This window comes from Clavelina lepadiformis, chromosome 4 (assembly GCF_947623445.1).
Source record: "Clavelina lepadiformis chromosome 4, kaClaLepa1.1, whole genome shotgun sequence".
Lineage (NCBI taxonomy): Eukaryota > Metazoa > Chordata > Ascidiacea > Aplousobranchia > Clavelinidae > Clavelina > Clavelina lepadiformis.
Genome location: NC_135243.1, coordinates 1,462,049 through 1,483,428, shown reverse-complemented (window position 1 = coordinate 1,483,428; position 21,380 = coordinate 1,462,049). Strand labels below are relative to the sequence as shown.

The 21,380-nt window shown below is 36.3% G+C and overlaps 1 protein-coding gene and 1 long non-coding RNA gene across 2 annotated transcripts; one reads left to right on the top strand and one right to left on the bottom strand.

Moving 5' to 3' along the window:
* Positions 1–583: 583 nt before the first annotated feature.
* LOC143452366 (uncharacterized) lies at positions 584–5,970 on the top strand. Its single transcript, XR_013115019.1, has 3 exons — positions 584–748; positions 5,001–5,081; positions 5,726–5,970. It is a non-coding gene; the product is annotated as an uncharacterized LOC143452366 (long non-coding RNA).
* Positions 5,971–16,404: 10,434 nt separating this feature from the next.
* On the bottom strand, positions 16,405–19,272 carry LOC143451752 (uncharacterized). Its single transcript, XM_076952476.1, has 4 exons — positions 19,105–19,272; positions 18,419–18,604; positions 17,674–17,833; positions 16,405–17,391 (listed from the first exon to the last, which is right to left on the bottom strand). Exons 1-4 carry the CDS (start codon positions 19,270–19,272, stop codon positions 17,336–17,338), a joined length of 570 nt encoding a protein of 189 aa, XP_076808591.1. The 3' UTR covers positions 16,405–17,335.
* Between the last annotated feature and the right edge of the window lie 2,108 nt (positions 19,273–21,380).

The following is a 21,380-nucleotide window of genomic DNA, read 5'->3' as shown; positions in this document are numbered from 1 at the left end:
TGTTTTTCTGACAAATTTGGATGAGTTTCGTATCTATCGGTGATGAAGTATTCCGTCGCAAGGGTCATGATATTATTGCACTTTCCCCAACTTGACAAGCTTTGTCAATATCATGTTCATTTTATTGACAACCCCGTATCTTCTAATTCCACAATAATACTACAATAACGTATCCATTTAATCACATCTTTTTCATTTTATTTTATGCCTTAAATATAAGTGACCAAAAATTCTACTCAGGTAAGTGGTCGCAAAGACATAAACAATTACGATGATATTTACCACAAATAAAACAGTCGAATGTGGCCTCCAAGGCTAAAACGTAGATCACAATAATATAATGGCAAAGAAAATTTTTTTATTTCAATTGGTACCAAATACAAAATAAGGGCTCATTTTAATAATTTAATTTTCATTGCAAATCAATCCCAAAGTATTACAGAGCACATAGCAAAGGATTTATTAAAACATCCAAAGGTTTGATGGAAACATCGTCCCTAATGGTTACGATGAAAATAATCAAAATAACAACAAAGTCACGTGATCGATTCATTGTTGTCATTTTGTATCAAACTGATCCAGACCTGCAATTGATGAAGTTAACTGTAACTGCTACTTGCACAGCTGTTTAAATTTTAGTTATACTCTAAAAGTAAACGTTGCGCAGTTAAGATGGACACTATCACTGTTAATGATGTATGGAGGTTACATGGCGTCTGAATAATCCCATCATCACCACAGGACAAGGGTAATGCTAAAGCCGAAACTTGTGGTAAAGTACCAGTAATAACTAATAAGCATATGTGTAAAAAACTTACGTTTTATGTCTGACTAAAACTTAGTAATATTCCAAGAAAAGTTGCCGAAGTTTAGGGCATGTTTCAGTGTATCAAAACATAGTGAAGAATCTGGTAGGATGTAAAACGAAATATGAATATTTTTCTGAGTAGTTTGTGTAGTTAGCCTATGTAAGGCTACCGGTAAATATACTTTCATATCAGTTGCAACTACAGAGCTACAATCAAAATCCTTTTTAATCATTTTTGCTTTGTCTTTGCCCACATTTTAAGCTACTGTATATTTTAGCACACTATACTGGCTAACAAACTGCAAAACTTGCATATAATAGATGTTATGACGTTCAAGCTAAATTTCCTAGGTTACTGCTTTCAGAAATGTTCCAATGTGAAAGCTCTGTTCATATTTTACCAAAGCTTTGATGATTTTTATGGACATTGTTGTCTTAGGTCCAAGAACTTAAACACAATTGCATAATAATAACATCGAAAAGTGGTTAACCTATTAGCACAAAGTAAAAGGACCAATCAACCTACTTCCAGTTATAATAGGCTGGTAAAATTGGCTGCAAATAACCATAAACACATGGCTGGGGTATAATAGTTGCATTCATTCATCATCTTTTACAAAGACTCTTTTTTGTAAATTATAGATGTGATAAGTTTTATCAGATAACAGTAAGAATGGATAGAAGTAGCCTATTACACAGCCCGATGATGTTATTAGATGTAGCACTCATGTTTGTTGCTGTGCTACTGCTATATCTGTTTAAGTTTGATATGCTTGGCTTAGTACACTAGCCTTGTGGAGCTCTAGAACTGCTTTTGTCTCACTTAGTTTAGTTTCTTAAATTGCTCACATAACACTTGTTTCCATTTGTTGTTGCATATTTTGAGTATAACCTTCAGCTGAAGTTATTAAATGTGATACGCTAAAGTTAAAATCATATCTTGAGTTGAAAAGGCATTGAGTTAGACAACCTCAGGTGTTGAGATAATTAGTACTAATTATGCTCTGGGAAACAAAGGTACACTTCAGTTACTGTTAGTAGTTTACATGCATTTTATTAATTTAAGTTGCCTTAAATTGTTTGAATTTTCATGCAAATGAAATCAAGTTCATCAAGTTAATGAGCTTTTACTTTATTACAATTGCTACACAAACATTGATACAACATTTTGTACATTACTTGAATCAATGGAATTACACAAATCTATTTGGGTGGTATAAAGCTCAATATTGGGTACATTTATTTTCGTGCATTGTTTGTAAGTGCCGTGGCATTAACTGTAATTTGTGCATTATCATATCCACCTCATTCAACACAGTCAGTCCATAAATTGTCATTTTTGTGCTGTGCAGTATACAGGACAGGCCTTAATAAGCACGAACCCAATGCAAAAACTGATGGTGGGAATTTTTTGCCAATAACTTAATGGAATAATATAAGTTAACTTTAAATAACTTAATGGAATAATATTCATAACAATGTTAACCAAATATAAACTCTTTGCAAATCAGCTCTCATCAAAGCTTTGCTTTGTGATATGTTTTCAGCAAGTTCACATTCTCTTTCGAGAAAGTTAAATAATAACATTGATAATAACACTTCGAGAACAAATTGAGAACACTGTGATTTGCGCAAAGAAATGCTATTTTTGTTTTGGTACTAAGGGGCATGGAGCCCAAGTTGGTTAAATCACTAGCAATGGCCTAAGACCAGCACTGACAATATATATACATATACTTGTAGTATGAAATGTTTCTTTTGTCAGTGTCTCATTGTGGCAAATGCTGCCAAGTATACAATGTTTACTCTGTTTTAAAGGGTAATGATGAACATTGTTACAGTAATATAAACAATGTTCATTGCCAAATCATGTGATCACTCTGTAGTTGTTGCTGGAGAAAGAGTCAGTGGTTGACTGTTGATCAGTTTCAGCATTGTAACTGCTGTTATAAGCCGGTACTTAAACAAGGCTTTTCATTGATTTTCATCAGTTTTGGTTTGACACACAGTTCAATCAGGTCTGTTGCAGTTTGATAGCATGTTGCAAACAGCACAAGGTGGTCTTCACGTCACACAAATGCATGTGATGTTCGTGGTATGGTTGCTCCTTACTATAGACATCGTGTTTGTTGCGCATGTCTCTGAGGTTGAGTTCAGGAATACTTCAATAGCTGTTTTGCACAGGAGATGTCATTCTAAGAATATAAATATCATCAAATTTAAAATAGAGAAAAAGCATTGCAAATTAAATACTAATTTACAAGTTTCTGTGTCACAGCAGGAAATCATTTATATTGCCATTTTGCTATATACAAGTATTTTGACACTGAAAATCACAACTAAACATACTAGCAGAAAATTAGAATAAACTAATTTGGAGTATACGCACTGTTACAGTCATCTGTATAATACTATAATACATGGTTTGGTCGCAATGTTTCGATTGTTTTTTTCAAAAATTTGGTTTTGATACTCATAAACTGATTCAGCACTCCTCTCCTTATTATTACAAAAGCAATTACAGCACTACTACGAAAGCAAGCAAAACCTGTTTCTGTTTAGTGTCTCGGCCAACAGAAATTAATATAGCTGAAATATGGTTTAGGCTAACACTTGTGTTATTTTACACTGGCCGCCCCTACCAACTCATGTAAAAAAATGATAGCCACCATATGGTGTGCTACACAATTATATGCGATAAAGTCGGCTTAATATGACCACCCGCTTTATATGACCATGTTGATATAGTCCCAAATTTTGCCATACAAATGTCACTGTTTATTATGACCAGTGTTTGAGTATTACGACCACTTTTTCAATTTTATTCCCACAATGTTTCTTTGTCAATTATGCAATGTGACAGGAATGACTGTGCCATGTGAGTTTTCTTTCGCATCATGTAAGAAATGTATGAAATTTTAGAAAGTTTAGTCAATTTGTTTCTGACTGTGTCGATACTGCTTGGTGTATGGCGCTGTATCAGGCTTGCAGCTTCGGTTGTTGTGACTATTCCGATGTTGTGACCAAAATGGTTTGGTCCAAAGAGAGTCATAATAAGCAAAGTCTACTGCATTAACATGCAGTGTAATAATTTCGCTCAATTCTCTTTGCTAATATGGTATTAGAAGATAGTTTTTACACGGCCTCAGAGATGATTCCCCACCAATCAAACATCGGTTATTGAGCAAGACTTAGTACAGTTTGCAAAGGTGGGCAGTACAGCGTACAACAGTACTATAGTACCAAATTATTGTATCGCGGTAATTTATTCAGTACCCATATGATCGGTTCTTTTAGAGAACAGTACAGAATCCTTGTACTGAATTACTTTTTTCGAGAAATATAAGTCGGTCCCAGTGCTTGAAACTTCTAAAATGATTACTTCAAGGTTTTCAGAAGTTTGTTTTTTAAAATTTCATTTTGATTGAAACTTGATTTCAATTTTAGTGCTTTTTGCTCTTTTTTAATCTCCGAATGTCTAATAAAGTCGCATAGAGTGAGTTCACATATTTTTGACCTTTAGCGGGGCCATAATATCAGCAAAAGTTGCACTTGTAACATGATCCACTGTACGAAAAGTAGTTCGGTACCGAGTACTGGCAAAGTACCTGACTACTATTTTGAAATATTACCAATTCCGGAACCGTTGGAACCTTTATTGCCAAGTACTGTACCGATACCGTTACAGACGGTACTTTCAAAGTACTGACTGCCCACCTCTGACAGTTCGTGATCCATGTAATTTCATGCACAGTTTGCTTGTTATTTAGAACAATGCGTTGTATTTGTTATATAAAACCGTTATAAAATAAAAGATCCTCTAACAACTGCTCTTAACATGCAGTTTAAAAATATTACTGCAACCCATTTTTTTGTTTTTAGCAATATATATACTGTGCCTATTTCGAAGACTACTGTTTATTAAATTTGATGAAAATAGTGTTTTCAAACTTTAGTAATCAGCATCAAAAACATAAAATAGTTGTTTGTTTTATGAGCAGCCAGTCAGTCAGAAAAATGAAAATTTGATTGTATGTATACAGCAAGTAGGCTATATGCAAAAAATGTGCGATATTTAAAATTAGTACAACTCACTGTATACTAGCCTACATTTTATTGCAAGCTATTTCGTCTAGGCCTAGACTATATTTGTCACCTGTCAGTATTAAGCTTGATAATAATTTTTTTCCAGATATTGCTGAGAAGAGGAGGATTTGGATAGAAGCACTAAAGTCACAGCTGGTACGATTTGAGAAACTGCAGGGTTGGTCAGGTAAGTTTATTTTCTGACTTTGTCCTAAATCTGCGAATAAATGAATAAACTGCATGTGCATGTTATGTATTTTTGCCATAGACATGCATTATGTGCAGCAGAACACATATTTACGTTGAATTTCAAAACTTACCTTTACTTGGCCTAGTACAGTTAGGCTGCTGGCAGACTGGTGGTGCTGTGAAAATATTTGTGTGATAATATTTTGTGAAACTTGATTGAAATGACATGTAGCCTATTTAGCCGGGAAATATTTCCACCCAATCACTGGTAGATTAATACAGCAGCCTACTAGGCCAAGTAAAGGTAAGTTTTGTAATTTACATGCCTATTGCAAACATATTGCCAGTGCTCGTGTACAGAGCCTAGCTTAGTAGGCTGCCGGTAATTCTGGTGAAAATATTTGCCGGCTAAATAGGCCACATGTCATTTAGATCAATTCTGGTTGTTGCATTAAGTTTATCTTCAGTTTAAAATGACTGCTTCTTTTTTTAATTCGTTCCAAACAGATAATTTTAAAGAAAAGTAAGTTTTCGCTTTCAACTTGACTTTGTAGCTTAAACATGAAAAATTTCCGTCTTAAATTTATTTTTATAACGCGGCGAACTACAACCGGTAAATAATTAACTATTATGTTTGTTTAGTTGACAACAAACGCAGATATATTTCGCTTTTATGCGAATTAAACGAATCCGGCGACATGGAACTCTTCAATATGGCGTCACTGCACTTTCCAACAGAGATGAGTCTTTATGGATTGAAAATTTGAAATTGTCATCATCGGAAGCCGCGATCTTTTGTGACGTTTTAAGAAAACAACGAAAAGAGTTGATGGATCTTGATCTGAGCTTCTGCTTCTCCCCTGGTGATGTGGAAAGATTAATTTCGGCGATCTCTGAGATGCCTGGAAAGGTTTGACGATTTATTCAACTTTTTATCGCTTGCTTAGAACAGCATATGACGTCATCATCAATTGTTTACATTTGTTCTTATGACGTCATTATCGCTAGTACGAAGATATTTTTCAAGGCAGTTTGTTGAGATTACTGGGCAGTGTAGGTCGGATATTTTGTGCTAATTTATATAAAATTGCAGAATAATTTTGCGACGGTTTAGTGATTAATTGAATCTACAAGGAATGTGGAATCTGCGATAAACTTGGTCGCTTAAAATTTCCTCTTTTTAATAAAAAAATGACAAAATTTTGTTGGATCAGTTTTAGCCTGGCATGTGCAGGTTAATTTTTGGGTCAACTGAAAAGTTCTAATTTTATTAAAACTGAAAATATTTTTGCGAACTTATTATCAGGATTTGTTTTTACAACTAATACTCGATACCGGTTTTAATCGGCCGCTCAAAATTATTTCTATTTAATTCAAAAACCAAGAATTTGTGTTGGACCAGTAGGCTAGGCCTAAATCTGACCACGTGGTGCTGGTTAGTTATTAACCAATTAATGGTAATATTAACTTGTATGTAGTAATATATTAGCTTCATCAATACACCAGGTTGTAGTTTACAAACATTTCATCTGCAGGTAAAAGAGTTGTACATCAGTGGCAACATAATCAAAGACATTCCAGGACCAGAATTTTTCACTAAAATTGAAGAACGTCTGAGCATGGATGGTTGCTTCGAAGTTGGAAGATACTCCGCAAATTCGAGCGAGAAACAAAAAATTCAACTCGTCCTTGACCAGCTTCATGACTCGGTATTCTTTATATCTTGTCATGTTTGTGTCAACTTGAACTTTGCACAGAAATTTAATTTTAAACCAAATTTTTAATTTATAGTGGTTGCGAGTTCATTTTAGTGAAGCCATACTCACTCCGCGGGAGCACTGCTGACGTAATAATGGTAAGTAGGTTTCAGTTTTAAACAGAAATTCATTATTTACTCAAAGTTATAAAAATTCCATCCTCACATATATTTACTTGTTTAAAAGGAATTGCGTCGTGGCCGGGATTCGAACGACGGACTTCTGCGACATCGATCGATCGCTCAACCCCTATGCGCCATCTACAGATTTACTAATTCGTCGATAAAATTGAGTTATATTTGTTCATAAACTAATAGTGATGTCATAATTATAATTGTTGGACATGTTTATTCAAATAAACATTCACTGCATTATGTTAAATGGTGAATTTGCTGTAATATTTTAGATTCGCTGAATTTTGTGATTTGAAATATCCAGAGTGAGTTTTGTGGAAATAAAATTTGTTGTAAGACAGAAATTGGTTTTGTGTCATATTTTTAGCATCATATTTCTGCCTAAGCGTTAAAAGTAGGTTTTTATCATCGCTAATTGCTTTGTAGAGTTCAGCTCTAAATTGCTTATATCTGCTCAAATCTAATGAGACTGGTGCTATGGCTTGTAGGCTAAAGCATCCGCCTCGAATGCTGCCTCTACCTTGTAACCAATGATTAACAGAACTATAAGCTACCAAAATTTATATCAACTTGACGCAGACAAATAACAGCAGTAATAATAATAACAGCACGTCGTGTAGTTGGGGCAAGACATCAAACACACAGAGTTATATCAGGGGATAAGCTTCCTGCTGCAACTTTCGCTACGAGTTGTTCGGCTGGAAATTTATGAAAACAGTCGCTGTTATGCGTTCCTGAGATGCGGAAAGAAACTGCGTCTTTGCTTACACCCCGTTTTTATGACAACCAGGTTAGCAAGCAGTGACGTATTTTGAATTGCGTTGAGGAGCGGGGAAAATTGTTTTAAAGCCCGCTTTAAAAAACCAGCGTCTGCCCACTGTATGCTCCTATCAAAATGCGGGAGTGAAAAAGTTTTCCTTGTTGCGCTTCATAAACTGCTTAACGATTCGAGATGAGCTGTATGCTCTATTACTCTCATATTAAGGCACGAGTTTTCGAGATCGCTCCTATTCTTTAGGAACGATCTCGAGAGGTTAAGCAGTTTATTTGTTTATTTGGTTTGAGCTAGCAAAAGCTCTTTTGTCAACGTCGGAACGGAACCACGCCCGTGCTCCCTTTTAGGTATTATTCGCTTTTCGCTCTTTTTTTGCACAAGCAACGCTAGGTTTAAGGACTGCTGTAAAAACATCATTTTATGTAGTGACTAAAAATTATACCTTTGAGACTAATTCAACAACAAAACGGTGAAAAGGATACAACTTAATACGCAACACAATGCACAGCAGCACGTCAGAACCTTGTTTTAGAGGTTCGATATAAACGCTTTGTTTTTAAGCTGACATCATTGTGTCGAGACTCGTAAGTTTGTCGATGTCGTGCGTGATCTACTTTTGCATGAGACGCGAAAGCGATATTTATCGTGGGCTTTGTGCAGTTTGATATCACTTTAACAGCTTAGCAGTGTCACTGCCATACTTTCATACTCAGTTTATGGTTGTAACAATTGTTATGAAAGGACGGTTATGACGACACGACATCAACATCGTTTTCTGCTATTGCCCGGCTTTGAAAAACGGCAAAGTGGGCAAAGAGCCGAGTGCAGATGTCGCATTTCAATAGCATTTACGCAGAGAATGCAAACAGATAAAAGCTATCGATGGTTTGTGCGCATAAAATGTACCAAAAAGTAGTTTGCGAAATAACGTAATTTGTACCAAACGTTTGTAACAGGAGCTCCGTTACGTGGTTACGTACGTTGCATAATTATTGATAATTTCGTGCAACATTAGCGAGCACACACACTTGGTATAAACATATTGAGGTGCAATTGAAAACTCTCCAGGAAAGTTGATTCTCTTGCGCAGCGAAAAACTGGCAGTTATACCCCGACCTTTTCATGATGGCCGGTTAAGGTGAAAAGCGAAACTCGGCGGGCCCTGGATGCATAATAATTGATGCGTTTGCTTTTGTAAGACCTCAAAAATTTCCTCTTTCAGTATGAGAACTCCAAAGACATCCATTGCGGAGCGGAAGTATCGACCAAAGCTTCTTCCTTTTATGTGAGGTGTAAAAATAAAAAAATTTGCGTCCCTCGCGTTTTGGCCTGGATGGTCAACCAGCTAAATCCTAGGTTACGCCGCTGTTTCAAAATAACTATGACGCGGTGAAAATGAATCTCCACGATTTAACTTTGCCTTAGCGCTAAAACCTCACATCATTATCATCATCATCATCTGCCAATGGCTTATTTGAGTCTGCCACGCGTCCATCGTAGCAAAGCGACTGCTTTGCATGAGGTATACACATGATGACGCGTGATGACGCATGATGACGCATGATGACGCATGACGTATACACAGTGGTGAAAAAAAGCGGAACGGTCCGGAACACAGTTCCCGTAAATGAGTTATTGCCGGTACGGTGTAAGGGAGTAACGGCAAGATGTCAAAAAAGAATAAGTTAGTTAGTTTACAGTTTTTGAAAGTTTTGATACGAAATGAAACAAAATTTTCCGTGTAAAGTTTTTAATAGATATTTGCATTAAACGTAGTCACCGCTTTATAAACCAGCTCGGGACCGAAATTTTTTACACTCAACGACTGTGTCAAGTTATCTTACTTGTTGTCCTGTTTTTAGCCCCTTTTGTTCAAGAGTTGGGGAACCCCCTTTTTCGAAATTTGAGACATGTCCCACCTTGAAAATAGGTCCTACTCCTTGGTTATGGCTGCATTTAATAGCGTCAGTATTTTGTTTCTCAGATAAATTTTGGAGTCTATCATGACATATGTTGCAAACACAACACTTCTTGTCAAGATTCTTGAGATAAACAGTGCATGGTTTTGCCTGCATTTATTAAGTACGTGGCCTGACAATTATAGCAAATATCGCAGCTACCGCCAACTAACGGCTAATGCAATCCAGCTTTCAGTTATACTAAATTCCCGCCCCACACAGCAAGTATTTAGACCTAAAAAGTTTCAAAAAGTCATATCATATAGTTTGGAAATAATATAATTAGGGGAAGTATTAATAGAAAAGGAAGATAAAAATTTTCGAGAGTCTAATCAAAAAATGTCGCAAACGGCCTTTTATTAAAACATCAATTGCTATTCTTGCACTTAGTGCAGAAGTACACCGTCAGACTTTTGACAATCTGTAAATTCGAACAAAGTTAATATTGTTGGAATTGGAGAGGAATTTGTTTGACCGTCAACACAGCGTTGGTTCTGGTGAAAATCCAACACAGCGCCAACATGCGGGGACTAAACCTACAATGAATCTGTTACCAAATGAATCGTTACTTAACAATGAGAACGAACATCAACGGGAAGTTTCAGCCATTCTACGGATTCATGTTAATACGCAATTTTCTTCTAAATGTTTTTTTAAAATATTGCATTTTTATAGAAACTTGTTTGTTGATTTATGTACATAGTTTGATGTAGGATCTGCTTGACGTCAGAGGCGGTATTACCAACGCACCTCGCAAAGATTTAGTTTCTCGTAAGCGGCGCTTTCACTCACAAATTCCTTCCGAGTTGTACCGGAGTGCTTTGCATTGCAAGGAAGTAGGCTGCTTAGGGGAGTATATATGACGAATGCTTCGAAACAGTTGTGTCTTTGATGAGGTTAACAGGAACAGATAAATCAACATTAAAATGCTGTCCTTTCATAACTTACAAATTTTCAAAAATTGTTAAATTTAGTTGCAAAATTTTCCTTGTGGAGTAGTTGCTGAAAGGAATGGTTTTATTGCGACACAATTTCCTACAATATAAAAGAATCTAAAAATACAACACTTCTACGGGCAAGTGCGGACGAAATCTGACACTAAGGCGTTAATTTAACTTCGCGATAACTTTCGTACTGTACTTAACGATTTTCTTTAATTTCCTTCTGTAATTTTCACTCGTAACTGGTAAAAAAATAAACTTTCCAGAAGATAACAGCAAACGAGCTCTTTTACAATTATAGGTTGAAAAGTTCTCGTTTGCAAGAAGACACGCGCAGCTAGACACTCAGAAATCGTGGTTTATAAAACAAATATAACTTAATTGTACAAAATTACAATCCAAGTTTTGAAGATCAAGATTGCAACAAGACAATTGAATAGAAAAATTGCATTATTGAGTTATAAGTGAATACTTAATATGGCCTTGAATTTACACTCTAATTGGATATAATTCAACTTCAGAAGAAATAGCATCGCGCAAAATTAAATTTTCTTCATAATGTAGTTTGCCATATGCTTGGGTAGTTAGTTCAGTGCAGGGCTGTAGAGTGACGTGGTGTCGTGGTGGATTTATAAAACCACCCGCATTGATGGAGCCTGCCGTGTTTATTGAAATCTCTGCTCAGTTGTTTCTTTTATGTTTGCGGTCTGTTGTTTTACTCGAACTTTTAATGTTAGACTTGCTTGTGTCAATCATGACTGTTTTCACTTTCTGTCTTCCAAGAAAGATTTATAAGTTAGGCATAATGAAAAGTTTATAAAGTCTATGTTATAGCCATAGAAAGTCCGTATGTTGTTGCAATAAAAGCAACAGTTTTAGTGCGAGGTGTCTGATTTACAGATATAACCCGAGCAGAAGATGTGTTCAGGAATTAATGAGTATGCTTTGATTAATAAAGTAGTCGGGATGAAATTAAACAAATTTTGTTCGCTTTTTTGCATTAGCTATAGGCCTGTATAAGAAAAATTTTAATTAAGAGATTGTTTAAGTAATGTTGTCACTGACAATGGTGTCATTCTTATTAAAATGAATTTTCAAACAGTTCCAGTAGTTTTGGCTTTCTTGGCGGCACAGGTAAAATCACAGTTCAAAATAGGTGATAAAATATAACATCTTGCGCCTAACAATGTGACCATGTTGCTGTAATTTGCATTTGTAGGTTGTCAACTAACCAAGACATGCAGAGTTTTGTCGTTTATCAATGTAATTATCACATAACAATTGCTGTAGTTTATAACTCTGCGTTTGTTTCTGAGCAAACAAACTTTCGGTAAAAACAAAAGCGCACGTGATTTTCTGCGGCTTTTTTGACGGAAAAAGTTCTATAAGAGATTCAACAATTTATCTTCAACCTTTTACTAACCTTGGGTGTCTTAATGTTTCATTACTTCTGTCATAATGTTTGCGACTTTAAAAAAATCTTAAAATAAACAGAATAGAATAGTTATAGAATTGATAGAACATGATCAAAATAGAATTCTCGTTTCTAAAAACATTTTTCATGTTTTATTCTGAAATTAATAAAACTAATTGATACTGAGTCATATAAAAAACTAAACCATAAAATCCTGTTGTACATTTGAACTGAAATGCGAAATAAACTAGGATGACGTAACAAGTACTGGAATTGACTTTCGCTCTATATAACCGCTGTGAGGATGCGAGCTTTCATTTCTTACGTCACTTTCAAATATCAACAACACTTCTGGTGGATTGTATAGAGTTGATTGATTTTTAATTTTTATATTTTTCATTGTTTTTATTCCTTTTTCAGTTGATGGTCAGTGGTATCATTTCAATAAACTTGGACAAGATGTGCGCCAATTATAGGTAATCGCTTTATATCGAAAATGATGTCATAATAGTTCTCTGTGACGTCTTGTTTTAGTCGAACATGCTAATACTGTATTTATTTTTCCTATTCCACCCAGCCAAGAACCCCACGATAAAGAAATTGAGTTTCTGGGAGAGAAACAGACAAATTGCGTCATCATTGCCGAATTCTGTCAAAATTACACCAAAGTACCCGGTATGACAATATTATGACGAAACAATCTCTTGTCTCAATCTCAACTAACAAACACACAAACAATCTGAGATTTTCACAAAACTAAAAATACTCAATATTTCCACAAAATTCTCACCTTACTTTCCTTGCTAAAGGTCACTGCCCTTACGTCAACACCCACGTGACCAACATGATTCCTCCGGATGTCTGCTTTACCCAAACGCTTGGTGGCGGCATTGCCTACACGAGATGTTTTAAGAAGCTCAGTGGAGTTGATTACAACAATTCATGTACTAGGGTTATAACCTGAACGACATTAAGTTATTTGCAGTATACTTTCTATATTCTTATTGCAAAGGAGCAGTCTATATTAGGCTACTGTTTGCAAATAGATAAACTTAGAATTTTATATGACATTTCATAGCCTACAAGGTTATCGTTGAAAATAAATGGAACATTCTTATGAGTTACTTTCTTTGAAATCCAGTTAACGCGACTCGCAAGTGTAAATCAGACGGAAGATGGTCTCGCATTAATTTTACTGCTTGTCGTCCAATACCGGAATCGGTCAGTTCTGCATCAATGCTTTCACATAAACATTTTATAACCTGCACGGATAGATTTAATAATTCCAGAATAACAACAACTAGGTCACTTACATTCAATTAACTTTAAATAAATTCAATCAAGATTCGACAATCTTTAACAACTTATATGATCAAGATTGTTTGTCTCGAATTATATGATTCAATACTAATATCGCTTGGGATGGGATAGAAATTTTTAAATCTAAAAATTGATTTATACTTTTTTTAAATTTCAGAGTGACCCTGCCGAAGATTACGTCAATGCCCATCTCAAGATTGTCGTCATCATAACCTATGTAGGCAGGGGACTTTCCCTCTTCACATTGATCATCGCTTTTTTACTCTTCTGGAGACTCAGGTACATCTATGGCGGACGACATCGATTTTAAAACATCGCAATAACTCGATTTAGAGGTCATTGACCTCGTATTCTTTGATCTCAGTCTTAGCCATTTGAGACCTTGAGTCATGATTATACTGTGGCTTCAAGTAAATTCAATTATGACCTAAACGAAGTTTTGGAAAATTCACAGAGAGGTGATGACGAAAATTCGCGGCTTTATGCGACTGAAGTTCTGCAACGATTCAATTATAAGAAACTGTTTATAAGAAAGTGTATGGTTTGCTTGTTGAAAGTTAAAAGACTTATGTGAGAAAAATATCTCTTGTATAGGGAGGACTCTATGGCATAAACTCTATGCTAACACTTTATACAAAGCATGAAGTGAAATCCAACTCTATTGTTCTCTTGGAAAAAATAGGTTATTTCGGCTTTATTACGGCATGCATACGTCATTTTGTTTACGTCATCACGTTGTAGAAGCATCTGGTGTTGGAGAAATATCATTCATTGGAATCTTGCTACGTCACTCATTCTGCAAAACGTCATCTGGCTAATTCATAGTTTCTTCACCAGCTACCATGCAAGAAAAAACAATGAGGTATTTTGACGTAATTAGTATGACGTAAACGATATCTTATGCTTACCATTACTCTTACAACGAAGCTAATTAGAATGTTTAAGTTTAAGTTTAATTACAAATTTACGGTTTGTTGTATCGACATTTTTTGGTAAAAGAAATATCTTTATATAATATGTGCAAGTCTGCACAATTGTTTATGCCACTTCTTCTTCACACAATCGCCCAGGTTTGGTTCCAGGTTTTATGTCGCGTCCTGGCCGCCATCTCCATCTACTCTCAAGTGGCCACCTACTGCTGGATGTTCGTGGAGGGCGTCTACCTTCACATGATGGTGGTCATGGCTTACACGTACGACAGGTTCAGCATAAAGCTATACATGGCGCTAGGTTGGGGTAAGTCAGGATTAATTACAGTTGCTTTGATCAATATTTCGATTCCCATTTTACGAGTCGGTCGGTTTGAAGAAATAATTATTCTTCATCATACATTTATTTATTTTTGCCGAAGTTTGGTGACAGGGTATCATGGTCACGTGGTAATATCAACGCTACCTACACACATAGTTTATTTTGTGATGTCAGATAAGTCCATTGTTACCGCCATTGTCTTTGACTTCTACAAAATCCTTTCCAAACAACAGACTTAGTCAGGTTATTTAATGTCATTTATGTCACGCAACTTAAAAATGGGCCGAATATTGACATTCATCTTTTATTGGGTTCGCGTTTCCAGTACGCTGACATCCTACAACTTGTCCCAACTCTTTTTATTGCGTTAAGAACGTTTTGTTAATAACGCTGTAGGAGATAAAGGAGTCTTTTGCGTTTTTATACGTGATTCTGAGATGTTGCATAAACCAAAGCTTATACCTGTTTCATTAAGCTGTTTTATCAGATATGTTCAGCACAAAATTTCATCGAAAATATGTTAATTACGTAATTACTAATAACTCAAGATGTCTATGACGCAGGCACACCGATCCCAATCACAGTTATATGGGCTGTGCTCAAAGCGGTTTATGAGGACAAAGAATGCTGGATGCAGAACCCGACAGATACCTGGGTCGAATATTTCTACCAGATTCCCATCTTTGTCTTGTTCGCGGTAAGTTTTTTATGACGTCACATTATAACAATGATCAGAATAAGGTATTGGCTATAGCAGTCAGGATCAGAACTACCAGTCGTTCGGAGTAACTTATTTGAAATACTTTTTGCCATCTCTCAGTAAACCTGAAGAAGAAACTTATGCTTGCGAAAGCTCGTGTAGAAGAATCTAAAATAAAGTTAACTTTCAGAGTGCGACCACCTTATATCTTGTTTTTATTTTACTATCTACTGGGTCAACACGGTTCATCCACCATCAACCAAGTAATTTATGACGCTTTGGAATTATAACATTTATTTCCTTCTAAACAGATCAACGCGTTGATAATGGTGAATGTCGTCCGAATTTTGGTCACTAAACTCATCAAGCAGAACTCGCTGGAAAGTGCAGTGACGTATTCAAAAGCAGTGAAGGCGGCTTTCTTTCTCTTCAACCTTCTTGAAATTACTTACATCTTGTTTTTTCTCAGTCCGGGAGATGGCGCTGGTGAAATCGCTTTCTTTTACGTCAACGCCATCTTTCAGTCATTTCAGGTGAATTTGTTGATTTCTTCGATTGTGCGGTCAGAATTGTCTTTCATGTCCAATTTCCACCTGGCAGCTTTAACTACATGTCTTACAATCGCTAACTGCCCATAATTGCGCTTCTCTAACTTACCATTTGTGTATTGACGTCATAGCAATCTGACGTTTCACTGACGGAGTATTAAATGTTTTGATTAATACATTTCTGACGAGTTTCAAAGAACTTATTGTTTTCCATGACACGGCAGGGTTTCTTGGTCTGTTTGATTTATTGCTTGAGCAACTCGGAAATTCTGAACGCGGTTGGAAGGAATTGGCGGAAATGGCGCCACAATACAAGACTGCCCTGCTTCGAGAAAGACCTCCGTGGTATTGGCTGATGTTTGATCTGCAATTTATTAAATATTTTTTAACAAATGAAGGTTCCCCCCATCCAGCCACAAATCAAAGATGTCATGTCATTACTCGATTTGAATGGCCTGTTTGGCTTATGACGTAACCATCACATATTAATTTAAGCATGATTATGACTATATTTAGTGAGACGTCACTCGACTCGATCCTTATCACCGACCACTCATTTCCACGTAACCGTCAAGCTAGACAGGCATTGTGACGAATCCGGAACTGAAAGACCAGAACAATTACCTTCCCACCAATTGCACTCGATCATTTTGCATGAAACTGTTGCTCCGACGCTCCATCCAGCGGAAAACGAATGGTAGGAGCACAGTGTATTACTTTGTGGCATCATCCCTGCTTAATACCATGTACTAACTAAATGCCTTTCATGTAAGTTGTTACGTCACTGCATTACAAAACCACCAATGAAAAGCTTCGATGACGTCACACCTTGCCAACATAGCAAACGCCGTTACACGTCACAGGCAAGTAATTACAAGGCGAGAAAGCAAAGTAGAAAATGCTAAAATAACAATGCAGTGTGGTATTGGATTAGATTCAATGATACTATATTAGCGGCTATTAGCACATAGAACCATTATTAACAACCATAACATCATGTTACCAATCATCAATAGTTTGAACATAACCGACAAAGCCAATGATTTGGTTAAGAATTTAGTTGTTTGTTGGTTGATGATTATGAAATTGGCAATGACAAAGGAAAAAAAATTTTACTTGGAAAATCCAATAAAAATATGCAAACATACAAGGTAAGAAGGCAATGCTAGGAAGAGAATGAGGAAAGACAAACTCTAGAAATGAATACAAGTCACAATCTATAAACAAAAGAAATCAACTCAACTCCCAAAGTCTGAAAAACAAGATTCATTTCCTCAAAAATGATGCAATCTTTGACTTTGTTGCTCCACCAAATGAGCAATACACATAAAGTATTGTCACGTTTGACCTGATCTTAGTTGGACAAGTTGTGACAATTTGATTTCAACATTCAGAGTAAAAAGTTAAAAATGTAAGAATCATATTGCGATGATGCCATAGTTCTTCCATAGAAATCAAACGCTGGGAGAATATGGTGGAGGGGCAGGCTGTTCTGTGTACGGCGGTGGGACTGAAATATACAAGTCAAATTGAATCATAGAAACACTGAGCCAACTCTCTTGCCCAACAGCTTAAGATAATTAGATTCAAAGAACAGCTTAAGATAATTGGAAAGTAAATCATACTCAAAATGTACCATATTTGTCACACAAATAAATAAGAATCATAAACTTTAGAACTCCAGTGAAAACCTGTAAATTCAACTTAAAGTAACATGTTAAGCCTTGACTTTTGACAGAAGGAATATCACAATCCAGAATTCATTTTCATGGGATTGAACCCAAAATATTACCTGGTGGTTGGACGTTGGAGACTGCATTCATGCCGTCCACGTATGCTCGTACCAGCATCTGCGCCAATTGTTGTCGTTCCGCTTGATTGACACCTTCAATATAAGTGACCATCGCTCGAATTGGGCAGTCAAAGTCATTTGAGTTCATCGCTCTATAAATCTGTGATGGAATAAATGTGCAAATTAAAGCAAAGCAGAATTCCATGAAAAATAGTGAACTCCAATCGTCGAAACTGAGAAGTTGAAATAAATGCTAAGAGTTGACTTGACACGCACCAAATATAATCATAACTGTATCTCAAACGTTATCACATCCGCTTTCAATTATGTCTCAATAAAGACAAGAGTCAAGAAGTCAAAAGCAAAATAAAAAGCAGAAATAACAAATAACAAAGAAATCTTGCTTTAGTTTGTTGTCCGCATATTTTAATTTCAAACCCTGCTTTAGCAGAAATATATGGTTGGTTGCTTCCTACATTAAACATCCGACATGTGGCGCCCACACAGAGCAAACTTACCAGTAACTTTGAAAAGTAAAAGAAATATTTCCAAAACCAGCACTATTTTTACAAGTGAATTCTGTCCGAGGAACTGTGGTTTTAATAAAGCACAAACACCAAAATGATCTTAATTATTTCAAACCACATTGTAAAGATCAAAATACGGAGTGCTTAGTTACGTTTAAACGAATTTTGATTTCCATAACTCCATTAAAATCTAATGTTGGAAGGAATATCAGACTTACACAGTAAGGCGGTCCGCACAGCAGCATACACGGAAAGCATCCTATCCACACGAGGGGGTTGTAACACTCATTGAAGCGTTGGCGAAAGTTTGTGATGCAAAAATTGGAGCCCTCCGCAGAGTAGGAGCCGGAAGATTGTGCAAATCTTGTCTTGTACCAAGCCTTTAGAGCTGGTCCAACTTTGACCTATGCACGTCGGTAAATATTTATGAATCGCACAGATATCCAACAATGACCAACACTGTGATACTGATATATCATTAAGCAAGTTTGACAATTATCAATGCATTATCCACTATCCAGGTGCCACAGCCTTTGAAACGATCACTGTAACTAATTTTCAGTGTTTTAAACGAGACCGTATAGAAACTGAATTGTTATGTAACGTGCAAAAAGACGCTTAAATAAAGTGACAAAAAAATATTAGCAATTAAATAGAAAAAATAAATATAAAAACATTTTTTTCGTGGCATTTTCTTTAGGTTTGACAAGTAACGGTTTGTTTGCGAAGAGATGCGATACAGAGAAAATTTGTGTTCCAGGTGGGAGATCCATGCTTCGGGATTGTATTTCCAAAAGGTAGAAAGCTTGACGTGTGAAAACAAATCGTTTCGCGAGGTATTGTCCTGTGTCCGCACACTTGTCAGTAATTTATTGTCAGCACCCAGACCAGAGGTTCCAGCCACCTCAATGCTGGAGGGATCTGACGATTGTTCTCCGTTTCCGCTCGATATGGTCGTATCCTGAATTGACTCGTCGGGCCGCGGGGTTAATCGTGTGCTAACGTGGTACTTTGACTTAGTTTTGCCTGGTACTGAAGTAACTTTTCTTTGTGTCGGCAACGGTTTTGACATTTATCAGAACCGATAAAAATTTCGACGACACCACGAAAAACATTTCGGTCCCGAGAGAACCCGAAGACTTTGTTTGCCGTTTAGACTTATATTCCATGTAGATCCTTTCTGAGTTACCGGTGCCAGTCTTTTTGGGTGGCAAGATCTTTTCGATCGCCTATAGGCAGGGTTGCCATCAGTCTCAACTCAAAAATAAGGACGACTAGAAAATGAACAAGAAATACCACCTTAAACAGTGTACAACAAGAGAAAGCAACCAATGTTTCTAAAAAAAAAGCAAGGCACTATCTGCATGTTCATAATTTTGGTATCTCTTTGGTACAAAATGGTATCGTAAAGGTGACAAAATGCCCAAAATAAGGACAAAAGTGCCCACCTCCGCCCTAAAAATAAGGACGAAAGTGAAAATAAGGACATTTCTTAGAAAATAGGACAAACATATTTTCTAAGACACGGACCTTTAAAAATAAAGACAAATCTTATAAATAAGGACGGTATGGCAACCCTGCCTATAGGCCTACTTTACAATGGAAATTGTCGACACGCTTTGATTCTTTTTTAAATTACAAACGTACTGAGGGTTGGATTGTGATGATTTTGCTCAGGGAAGTTGCACATGAATTCTTTTACGAGATAAAAAAATTTGAAAATATTTTGCCTAGTCCTTATTTTACAGCGGTTTGAATCCTTCTCCCTTTCCTTGTCCAATATGACATCTAGATACGTTGACAGCGAAGAATATGACGTAAAATGCGTAAGAACTTGCGTGTAATTTGCGACGCGTTACACAAGCTAATTCATGTCAAGCAAAGTTTAAAAGAATCCACTAGAAATAAATACAATGCGAATTATTACATTCAAACATTTACTGTAATAAAATTCAGTGTGTACACCGACGCTGCGTAAACCGATTTTTACTTAATGAAGTAATCAATCACCAATGCAATAAACAATTAATAGTCCAAAGTTTAACCATTTAAAATCACTGAAAAGCTCGTTCATCGTGTTGATATAAAAGAATGCGTGTCGATTTATTTTTGGTCAGACGACAGACAAATAGAGTCTAATTAACGCTTTGAACTTCCTTCGGTGACAATATTGTTCAATTTTTTACGTAAACATATGCCCCTCCGCTTCCCTTCATAACAACGTCACAAAGCCTGAAAATTGCTCGTAACAAATCTCATGGTTGCAAAATAAAACAGCCATGGCTACATTACAAACATTTTTTTCCATAAGCAATCGCAAGCAATTCAAGCATTACTGTGGAATGTGTAATTTCGTCGTCGTTCTTCTCTGTTTTCTCTTTTTCTACGCTTCATTGATTACGGTTGGAATCACTCTGGGATCAAGTGCGAAGTAAAAACGTGATAATCATGGAAAGTTAGTAAATTGTTCGTATCATCTACAAAGATTTGATCAAAGGTTACCTGCCGTATTCTACGGTCTTCTTGGAATGACGTCATAAATTACGACATAACACAACCAGTAAGAGACCGGGTGTTTAATTTTTCAAACATTTATACTATAATATAACATAATAACATAATCTAAGGGCTGGTCATAACTTATAGAATGCGCAACACATCACCACTGGGGGGATAGCCCATATCAGATCATATAAATCTGAGCGAAACATTGGGCCAATATTCGCAAGAAAAATATTATCAGATTACACAACTTTTTCCCAGGTATAGCGCGTATAGCTCACCACCATGGCGAAATTAGTTGCAGAAGCAAAACTATTGATCACAACCTTGAACGTTTCTATATATCTTTTTATAATTTACCACCAAGCCGTCGGTCAAAGTATTTCAGGATTTGTCTTCCAGCTACTGCAATAACTTCAGATATTAACAAGTATGGCGTTTCGCATTCAAGATGTGTCGCCATTGCTTAGCAACAGTGGAGGAAATAAAGACAAAAACATGGGAAGAAGACTTTACGTTAAGAGATACCGCAACGCACGAAGAGTACTGCAAGGAAAAGTCAAGGCAGTGTGGGCTAAATAGACGGACAGCCTTATTCGATGTACCGTATTTTAACCCATTTAACTGTTCTCCTCAACATGTAATGCACATTGTCCTAGAAGGATGTTTGCTGCATGC